The following is an 11,270-nucleotide window of genomic DNA, read 5'->3' as shown; positions in this document are numbered from 1 at the left end:
GTACAAGTAGCTCATTTGCATAGTGCAGCGCATGCACTTTCAAGTCCGAGGTCGGTGTTTTCAATTGTCAACAAATCTTGACAAAAATTTCTTTCGTTGTGTTTTGTGCTAAGATGCTGCAACAATTTTTACCAACGCCAAAAGGCTGCTAGTATCATCTGTGTTTCTTTAACATAGTGAAATTTTACACTGCGAAAATAAAGTAGACGAGGAGTTTTGATAACTCAACCAGCAAAATCGAAATCGTTATTCGAGTTGATTAAAGAAAGCGTCATCGTAACTTTGCTGATTATTTCTGCGGTATTCACATATTTTCAGCTAAGCTTTTAATATGTTCTCAAACATTTATCAACCTTAAACATATTTAAAAACTAGAGATATTATATGAGTTCGGTGTACGTTTTCAAACGAAAGTGCGGAAGTCCAATCTGTCATGTTTTACTGACTGTACAAAACACGCATCGGCGGTCGCTCTTATTCATGGACAACAGACAATTTATTGGATTTTTACACAAACAAAACTGAGCAGCATCTACAGAGATAAACTTTATTGTCACTTATTGGGTCTTGACAAAACATCAAGCGTTGCTTACAATTCAGGCGAAATTCAAACTTGCAATTATTATTATTTGTTTTTTTTTACTCTTTGGTCGAGATAGACTCTGGCGAAATCTTCGCAAGCATGTAACAAGAGGAGGGAAACTTTGAAGTCCTGAAACGCTGTTATATCCAAATATATCCAACTAGTGTTTTGCTGTGTTTTGGAAAAGCTGTCAATCTTCAACATATGTGAAAATTAGATTGGAGTAATGTGGAGCCCTTGTAAAAGAAGCTGAGGAACACAACTTGGTCAGTGATATAAAGCGGCACATAACTAAATTCGACACTGTCTTCCTTCACTTAAACTGGAGCAGCTTACGACGAAAATACTGAAGTAAACTACCAACAGACATGAACGTGTTGATTTGTGGGCCAAAAGCATCAAACATTTCGGGAATTTCGGACGCCATTTCCCCGCTCTACATCCGCAAAAATCCACGCAGCTTTGTACACGCGTGTGTCGCACATGATGGCGCAATTTGTTCTAAAAATAGAAAAATTGTCCCGTATCATAGGGACAGCCCCAATACCAGAAACGGCGCGCGCTTACGGTCTCCGTCCCCGATTATGGCTACTGATCCACTTTAAGACATGTAAATGAATTTCAGTTTTACTAAACAAATTAACAATGAGCGAGGGCAGTTAATATTTAGTTTTAACACTGAACAAGTTAGACATGAATAACGATCAGTTAGTAAAATCTGTAACCTTATAGTCCTACTATTTCATTTAAAGCGACGAGAAGGGTTAATTTAGCCATCCTTGTTTTAGACAATATACATGTAATGCCGAATGGCCGAAAATGATGCCCTCTTTCTTCCTTGAGCCACCGAGAAAAGCACACTTTTCGTCTGCTCCCCTATCTCCAATTCGGGTCCACATTACTCCTTACCCCACCCCTTTGAGAAAAAAAACCCTCTCGATCTGCCGCTGTTTTTCTTTTACAATCTAAGTCCCTCCAGTTTTGTAGAATAGGCCATTTTACAGTTGTCTGCTCAGTGACCTGGCCTTTGTATGGCAGCGAGGCTAGAGTTGACCTTGTTTTGATACAGACCTCACTGCTTTTGTCACGTAAATGCACCTAGTTAGCATGAGAACAACTTATTTTACACAACAAAAGCAGTGAGGTCTGTATCAAAACAAGGTCAACTCTAGCCTCGCTGCCATACAAAGGCCAAGTCACTGAGCAGACAACTGTAAAATGGTCTATTGAGCTTTACTGTCGGCGATGTAACAAGGTAGTTTAATTATTCAGTGATTAAAATAACGTGGCCACGAACAATGGCATAGTAATTATGACTGACAAATATTTCACGCCAGCCACGTGTACAATTTCTCTTACTTCTTTGATACTACTTTTGTAAAATAGCATTCATTGTTTGGTGAGAACTGCGATTTTCAATGGTTTAAGATAAAGTGACTGCAACCATTGAACTGAATACGGTACGTTTTAAACAATTTTTACTGACCTACTAGCTCGACGGGTTATATTATTCAGTGATTTATTATGTAAATTTTAATTGATTTATTCAAAACTAAAGAAAGGCGATCATTTACGTTCTGTACCCCGTCGATAATCCTGAGAAGTTGCTATGTCCAGGGAGACTGAATTGAAAGCCATCGTCGTTTAGAATGAAGGCAATCGTTGGGTTTTGGGTCCTTGGAATGATTCTCGTCACACTAGCCCAGAAAGGTATTAATAAAAATTACTGGTTAGAAATAATAAGGCCGTCTTTTCACTAAAAGCGTCCAATTTGGCAGCTAATAATTTTTCAGAAGATATTTTTTGAATCAATATCTCGCGCAAAAAAATAACCTGTAACCAGATATATTGTAAAAGTGATGATCAATTAGTTCTATGTGTCCAAGTACTAAACCAAGGTGTTAACTCTCAAGGTGTTTCAGGAAATGAACTTCGGGAAAAACGGGATGAAGAACCCGAGTTGAGCCATAAAAAACGTAGGTTGTTTTTATTTGATATCAATAGCTACATATGAGGTGTATAAAATCCCCTGGATCAAATGGGCTAAATTTCGACAGGGTCTACAATCTCAGGGAACTTTGTATGTCTTGAGCTGGAAAGAACTGCAGTGAAATTAGCGTGGGATTAGTCTTCTTCATATTTCTTATTTCCTTTCTATTCCCAGTCGAATAAATTGGAAAAGGCTCTTCAATATGGAACACAAAGCTAAGCTCTCAGAAGACTGTAAATGCCACGCATAACAAAACGACGCAAGCTAATCAAAAATTACAATTGGGAAAATAATATCGGGGCATGCATATTATTAGGGTGGATTTATAATCTGAGGTATTCTTTGTCTCTTGAGTGGAGAGTGATTCGGCCGGTGAACGTTGCTGCATAGAGGGTTAGTGCAAAGTACGAAAGCTGCCTGAGTTTTAGGTGGGACCCTTTTAGGAGTTCTCGGGATACGGGATACATAGGTAAAAAATTAACGGGATACAGGATATTTTGGGAACAAATTAAAGGAATATGATACATTTAAAACAGATATCTGGAATATCAGGTTGGGAAATTGGTAATTTTTGAAATTGGAATTAATGGATACGGGATATTTAGGCCAACAGTTAATGGGATATGGGATACTCAGACCATCTCTCTATAATGGGGCCTTATTATACAGCGGGATATGCGTCGAAGGAAACTACTTAGCACGCGGAGGCACAAATTAAGAGACTATGGCCGTTTAGTTATGTCCTGTAAATAAAATATCACCTATCTTTGAAACTATGGAAGGATTCTTCGGGAACAAAAAAGTGTTGGTCATGAGTCTGGCCTATTCTACTTCTGCAGCATTACCTCTGCGTTTAAAATTTCGTTATTGGTCACTTTCAGTTGCGTTCGATAGTGCATGTAGTTTTGCACGACTCATTTGATATGCCCTGGAGTTATTCAAATTGACAACGATGCGACTTTGCTTCGTTTTCAGTGGCTGCTAGGAAGTCAGTATTGCCAGAGTGTGAGAACGTTTCATTTTCTTCCCTTTTCACCTTTCACAAAGTAAAAATATTGAGCGGTCGGTCGCATCCTTTTAAAAGTCATTTTTAAAATCGATGTAAAATGATTCAATAGATTGTACCATTATTTTGATATAACTTCACATTTTTGACAAATGGAGCCGGATACCATAGCAATCATTTGTACTTTTATCAATAATGGTAATAGGCTTGAGTGGAGTCCAATTCGGTCTGTAATCATACGAGTGATTAACAAAATCGGACGACCGCGAAGCGGGAGTCCGATTTGTTAATCACGAGTATCATTACAGACTAAATTGGACGACACGATGTCCTCTTACCAATTAATCAAAACTATGACAAAATTCGAGAAACGAACAAACCATCGATTGAACGCTGAACGATTAAACGTCGTTATGAATGCTGAAAAACACAACAGTTTACTCAACAAAGTGCACTGCAACAGCTAGCGCGCGCAAAATGACGCGTACTGTCCAATTACAAGCATGACGCGTACACTGTCCAATTAATGCTCAAATCGGGCTGCTGATAGCCAATCACGTTCGAGAATTTTGTTATAGTTTTGATTAGTTAGGATAAAGTCATAAACATTCGTCTGTTTTTCATGCCATAATTGTACGTTAAATCTTTGTTATTATTTCACTTTCCTCAGCATGCACCTCCGCTGAATCGGCCAGGACTCAGTGTCTAAACGGAGGAGTGTGCTTCGCCGTTGAAATTGGTTCCCATCGGACCGCAGCTTGCAACTGCCAAAACGGTTATGGCGGCACGAGATGCCAATCTCGTGCCATAGATCCAGATATCCTAGGTTGAGAGGCATGTTAATTATTTACAAACACGGTCTCATTTGTGCTTATCCACTCAGGGCGCGTTATTTTTAACTGAAAATAAAATGTGGTACGGTAGAGCTTTCAGAGCTCTTTGTAACTTAACATTTTATCTTCTTTTCGTGTAAAGCTCGGCAAACTGGTTAGCACGGCACAGGTTTTTGGGGCCCAACAAGATTGAATGTAATGGCCGGCACTCTGTCTCGGTCAAAAAATAGTTGTACTCAAGAGAACGAGAAACAGCGGTGTTTACTGTTTACATTTCTACCGGATTATTTATACTAGACATCTTCCCTGACCCATGCCCAACTCCCGGGATACAACTCAACGAGTTCCTTGCATAACTTGACTTTTTCGCAATCTTCGTCCAAACGCAATTTTTGATGTTGACTGAGCGGTTTTTCAAAAATTTTGAAAACGGCTCGATAGAAACGTTCACCTCATATGCTTAGTAATGCAGATAATTTTATTCCAAAGTTTTATCTGTTAACAATGATTCACTGAAATCCTTCCAAATTCAACAATTAAGAAAGCGGTGTTTGAGTCGAGGAGAAAATTCACGGTTTAAAAATAATGCCAAAATGCTCTAGCTAATCGATTGCATATTGCATTCCTCCATGATGCAAACGTAAATGCAGGCACCAAACAGTAAAACCGTAGGCCCAGTTTCTTGCATCTTCTGTGTACCATTGGTGAGCGGGGAACGTTAAAGAAACCACACCCTTGTCGCAAAGACTATGTGACTACATGTATTGCACGGAGATACCAGAGTTATTGTCTGGCCTAGTCTCACGGATTGGTGGTTCACTTAGTGTAAGATCAAAGACTGCTCATAACACAATGTCTAGTCGGTCAATGCATCAATCTGGAATAATCTACTTAGCTTTAAAACGGCATCGCTGAACAATGTTAAAGGAGTCTGAGCTGAGTTTCTGGAAGTAAAAAGCCCTTGAAGCATCCGCTTAGCTGCAGGTTTTGTTCAACAAAATTGGTGTCCGCGTCCGCTTAACAGAGGTGTCCGCTGAATGCAGGTTTATTTTACAGTAGATATGGGAAGAAAATTGTAAAAGGACTTATAGCATTAAGCTGGTGTCCGCTTGTCCGCTTTCACTTTTTATATCAAACTTGTCTTCTGCAAAATGGTATTGCCGGTTTTCAAATGACGTCAGTAAAATTCAAACTACAAAACTATTGATCCTCCTGACATTTTACTTCCATGATGTATGAGAGCAGCTGAAAACTACTATTCACACAAATTTTTGCTCCGAATGGGTTTTTGGTTTTGTGATAGACTACGCTTGAATTTCTGAGCTTTTGCGTGACGCGGCATTTACATGACGGCCGAGAGAGCCGTCATGTTAGTTAAAAATGTGACTTAATCCGGGCAATTTGGCTATCCGAACAGTTCTTGTATTAGAAAAAGTGTTATTTTAATGTTTTTGAGTTCCTCGAGAGATAAATTCACGCTTTTGTAACAAAACTCAGTGACAGATGTTTCTGTTAGTTTCCGGCCGCCATGTTGGTGGCGATCCGGATAGGTACCCGGCATGGCGTCTCCTTACAAATCTCTATAAATTCGGGTGAAAAGTTTCTCCGCATATCTTGCATAAGAAAAATTGCTGTGACCTGAATCTTGGCGAGGGTCTTTTCATATTTACTTTCTTTCTTTTCTCAGATTCTGGGCTTTATCTATTGAACGGTTTTGATTTTTATTTTGATCTATTTTGAATGGCGTGACAATGAAAACCAGCAATAGACACAGACAAAATTCTAGGGAGAATCCGCTGAGCGACGTGAGTGCAGGCGCATGGTTCTGTCACGTTGCACGAAGATCTGCTGAAGACTCGCTGAAGACAAGAAAGACAGGAGAGAGGAGGAAATTATTTGGCGAATTTCATATCCAGAATATTGTGAACTGAGCTCGCTTGTTATGGCTTACTTAGGTCGCTGTTTTATTACTGTACTTGCTCTGAAATATTGTCAAGCAGGTATGTTTGTGATGCTTCCCTCGATTGGCAAGAGTCATTTTCTTTTGTTTACAAAACTCTCTGACGAATTAATACGAAGAGGTCACGAGGTAGGCTGAAGGCAAGTAAAGCTTACATTTATACTGCTAAATTCATGAAGAAAGGCTGAGGCTTATCATTATAAATAGTACTGAGGGAGAAAGCCGGTTTGGTTTCATTATGTCACGTACTTGTAAAACATCGTGTGCAAGCAGTTGGCCTTCGTGTATGTCAAAGCTTGTCCCGAAACGAGAGGAAACGAAATGGGTCATAAACCGGTAGAATGAAAGACATTAACCACATCAGCAGTCAGGGCTATCTTTTTTACTACCAAAAAATAGGAATCTAAGATACAACAAATGCAAAGACCGTAACTTTCGAAATACTTTTGCAAAGAAACCCTTCAAAAGCCGTGAAAAGGTTTATTTTCTTTTTTTGTTTTTTTTTCCAACGCTTTTTACCATGAATTTTGCTTGGGCAGTAATAATTTCTGAACACATATAGTGAGCCAAGAGGGGAAAATGTCGCGTATTGTGAAAAATCTGCGTCTCCTTTGCAGCCGTTATTCGGGTGGTCACGCAATGACTTTCCCAACAAAACGGACGTATTGCGTGACGATCCTGGTAACGGATCAACCTAATCAGCGATTCTGCAGAAGTCGCATTTGAAGGAAACAGTTCTGCAATCTATTTTCGTTTAGTTTGACAGAACACAATTGAATGCAGAAGGAGAAAAATGCATTTCTCTTCATATTAGATACATATCTTGGCATTTCTCTTCTCGTCACACACTACGTAGTTTATTTGCAAAACATTGCTTTCAATTCAATCTGTTTAATAAACCGTAAACCGCAAGCTTCGATTTGAACAGAAGCTGCCACAATTTACGTTGCATAGACGGGGTAGCAATGCACGTCATACCTAATAAGCCTAAGACGAAGAACATCTAGAATTAGAAAATTTACTGTGATCTTGTCAGCTGACAAGTAAATTTACATAACAGGCAGAACAAAGCATGAGATGGTAATGAGGCCTTTGCATCAGACTCATATCAGCTCTCTTGTACAATTTGTTTTGTAGAAGCCAGAGGAATCTCTGTTAAATACGAATCAAGAACATATGACACCCATGGAATGAGGGAAGACATGTTCTGGCATATGATTAAAATCTAAGAAATGACTTCCTAGGTAGAACATTCAGGGAGCTCAAACACATTTGTAAAAGGCAAAAAATGGCAAAATTGTTGCAGGGTTTGTTCTATGACTATCTTACAAGTTCACATGCTCGTACAAAAAAGAAAAAAACTTTTACCATATATCCTTAAAGGTTTATAAGCTCTTTTACCCAATTCATGTCTAACTTGATGCCTCCTCTACGTGATACTTTATGCCTTCTCTGTGCCAATGAGGCAAAATGTAACCAATGGCGTCAGCACAGATCGCCTTATTGCTATTTGCTTCTTAGGTTCAGATTGTGGTCGGAGATACAGAGAGCTACGTGACAAGTCATCAGAACGTAAGAATTTATAAGACACCTCAGCTGCTCTATCAAATCATGCTTACTCTGCGAGGGCCGAAGAAAGGTCTTGATGTAGTAACAGAGACAGCAAGCATTTCCAAACTAATGGCCATGTACTGTGAAGGGATACTGAATGATGAAGAACTTACAACTGACATACAACACGCTGATGTCGTTATCGGTGATGGCTTGTACATATGCTCGTCTCTGATTGCCAGCAAATTCTCCTTACTACATATTGTTGTTGTCTCAAGTACTCTCAGTCTTCCAGCCATGCTTGCATTTGGTGTCCCACTAATCCCTTCTTATGTACCTCAGTTCAAGTCGACTTTTGCAGATGATCTTTCTTTCGTAGAGCGATTGCAAAACATTTATTACTGGATTCTTGTCCACTGGGCTTTTAATTATGGTATGGTACCACCTTTTCATGATCTTAAGAAGCGCTACAATATTACACCACAGGAAACTGTTTATGAGACTCTTGGAAGAGTTGATTTAATCATCTCACAAAAGCCCTTTATTCTGGAGTATCCAAGGCCTCTTTTTCCAAGTAAGTTTCTGTTACGTGATTGTTCATGATCAGGCAGGGATCAGAGGCCATCTAGCTGAAACTGAAGCTACTCAAGGGACTTTTGCATGGATGAGCTATTATTTATTTATTTATTTATTTTTTTTTTGGGGGGGGGGTTGGGCAATTTCCAATAAAATTCCTGCATAGCAAACAATGCTGGGAAAAAATTGAGCAAGGGGAGCCAAGGCATTCCTATCCAGGCCCAATTTTTTATGTTAAAAAAAACTATTGTGCAAGCTATTACGCACCAAAAAAAATCATTGAAAATCTAAAGGTGAGAAAAAAATTCCATCCGGGCCCAGAAAATTGTCCAACCCTCCACCCCTTCAAAAACATGGTCCGTCCCTAAGTGGTAGACACCTTGGTTGTTGCCTTCTATTTCTCTTCGTGTTTGTATGTGCATGTGAATACTAATTTTCCATTTTTTCCTTACCTTCGATTCCTAGACACTAAAGTCGTTGGTCCTCTTCTAGCAGCTCCCGCTAAACCATTACAGGAAGATTTGGAGGAGTTCATACAGAAGTCTGGGAACGAAGGCGTGATTCTGGTATCGTTTGGTACCGTTATGGGAAATATAAACGAGAATATGTCGACGTTACTGGTGAATGCTTTCTCGAGAGTTTCACAAAGAATAATTTGGAAACTTGTTAGAGGTAGATTGTCTGCATGAATTTGGAATTTAAGTCTCAAGTCATACGCAATGGAAATATGGAATAGCACACAAGATTACAAATTCAATTTAGACTGAATATTGTTAAATTAAATGCCTCAATTTCAGAGTTTATTATAAACTGTAATTTCTGTAGCGTGTATAGGAGAATTGCCGGGGGGAGAATTGCTACTATCCCAGGGCTAAATGCCAATCCAACACGGGATAACATAGTATGGTACTATTCTCATATGGAATACCGTTTTATTTTACACCTTACCAGAGAGCACAAAGGTTGAATTAAGCAACAACATCAAAGTGGCATCATGGCTGCCTCAAAACGACATCCTTGGTCACAATAAAACAAAGCTGTTCATAAATCATGGTGGTGGTCATGGATTAATGGAAGCGGCGTATCACGGCGTCCCTATGATTTGCGCACCTTTCTTTGGAGATCAGTACGACAATGCCTACATAGCTAAACGGAAAGGATTCGCCGAGGTCGTGAATTTAGACACGATCACAGCAGATGAGTTGGTAGACATCATCAACAGAGTCATATCAAACCAGAGGTATATAGCCGTATGCTGTTTTGAGAAGCTGAAGCAACTTTTACAGGCAAAACATTTAGGTTACTCTACCTTACCTACGAGCCAGCGATTTTGGTCAGAGGTGTTGCTTAGTAACATCCTCATAATGGCATGTTGTCATGGCAACTTTCAGATTGTCTTTGTATTTAGAAATTATATCACTTAAATGGCGTATTTCTTGATTCATTAACTTATCTAAATTGATAAATGAATGAAAGTGTATTTAATCATTAATATATTTATGCCATATTTGTTGCAATTTTGTGTTCACAGTTATCGCGAGTCCGCAGTCAGACTGTCCAAGTTCGTCAAACTTTTGCCTCGCTCTCCTGTTCAAGAAGCCGTTGACTGGATCGAATACACGCACGCTGTGAATGGATTACCACACCTGCGCCCGCGGTGTCTGGACTTACCGTTCTACAAGCTCTACTTGCTGGATGTGCTGTTAGTGGCAATTATAATGTGTGCAATTTTGTGGTTTAGTTTAAAGTATCTTTGTTCACGATGGCTTGAAATGAAAAGAAACTGGTTTACTGACAAAGACAAGAAACTCTAAAAAAAAAGTACTGTAACTGTACTGTAATTCGTAAATTGGGATTGTTTAGAATGAGAACGTTTGTGATCAGTCCATGATCGTCGAAAGGAGGCGCGGTGATCTCATGGTTAGTCTCCAGCGCTCTAATCCGGATTGAGTGGTCCTCGCCGAGGACATAGTGTTGTGTTCTTAGGAAAGACACACTAATTAATCTCACAGTGCCTCTCTCCACCCAGGTGTACACGTGGGTACCAGCAAAATTAATGTTGGGGGGGGGGGGTAACCCTGCGATGAACTAGCATCCCATCCAGGGGGGATTAGAACTACTCCTAGTCACTTCATGCTACAGAAACTGGAGATAAGTGCCGGCCTGATGGGTCACTTGTCTCATGTGCAGACTTAACCTTTGCCCGTGGTCGACGAAAGCTCTGAGAATAACAAATCCAGTTCCGTCTCTCTCATATCATCATTTTACTTCTTATTCCGGGAATTAAAATAGATGATAAAAAGACGAGACTGTGTATGGTAGGACACCAAAGTTTGTGAACCGTGCTGCGGCAATTAAAATCGAATGCATCAAGCTACTTTGACATTAGAGGTTGTCTTGCAAGTGATAGCAAGACGTGGTATTTATCAAACAAAAGGGAATAAGACCGTAATAACCTTCCGATATAAAATCACTTTTAATGACCAACAGATAATTGCATATAAATCTGGTAAAATGCGATTCTACCACCATGCTTTTCTCAAGGTGAAGTATAGGTGAATCCTTGGAATAAAACTAAAATTGTCCAGAGTAGAGAAAACTAAAACGCTATCGAACTAACTTATTGATTACCTGTTTACAGAGTTCTCCAGGGTAGTAATCTGCTAATGCCTCGAAATGTGTCCAGTAGTAATGGTCAGTAATCCCTGGGATTCATCTGAATTTAGTAAAACAGCATATTATTGTGCAAGAAAGAACATGAAGTGACTCGA

At 39.5% G+C, this 11,270-nt stretch overlaps 1 protein-coding gene and 1 pseudogene across 2 annotated transcripts; both read left to right on the top strand.

Moving 5' to 3' along the window:
- Positions 1–2,204: 2,204 nt before the first annotated feature.
- On the top strand, positions 2,205–5,802 carry LOC145489791 (U18-myrmicitoxin-Mri1a-like). The gene is made up of 3 exons (XM_081468846.1): positions 2,205–2,293; positions 2,497–2,559; positions 4,250–5,802. Exons 1-3 carry the CDS (start codon positions 2,233–2,235, stop codon positions 4,408–4,410), a joined length of 285 nt encoding a protein of 94 aa, XP_081324972.1. The 5' UTR covers positions 2,205–2,232; the 3' UTR covers positions 4,411–5,802.
- A 118-nt stretch (positions 5,803–5,920) lies between these two features.
- LOC145489756 (UDP-glucuronosyltransferase 2C1-like) lies at positions 5,921–10,319 on the top strand (annotated as a pseudogene). Its single transcript, XR_014049627.1, has 5 exons — positions 5,921–6,501; positions 7,894–8,497; positions 8,965–9,171; positions 9,451–9,739; positions 10,031–10,319. The product of XR_014049627.1 is annotated as a UDP-glucuronosyltransferase 2C1-like (transcript).
- Positions 10,320–11,270: the final 951 nt, after the last annotated feature.

Source organism: Orbicella franksi, chromosome 1 (genome assembly GCF_964199315.1).
Source record: "Orbicella franksi chromosome 1, jaOrbFran1.1, whole genome shotgun sequence".
NCBI classification, from domain to species: domain Eukaryota; kingdom Metazoa; phylum Cnidaria; class Anthozoa; order Scleractinia; family Merulinidae; genus Orbicella; species Orbicella franksi.
The sequence above is the reverse complement of the archived record's forward strand: the minus strand, read 5'-3'. Positions and strand labels throughout refer to the sequence as shown.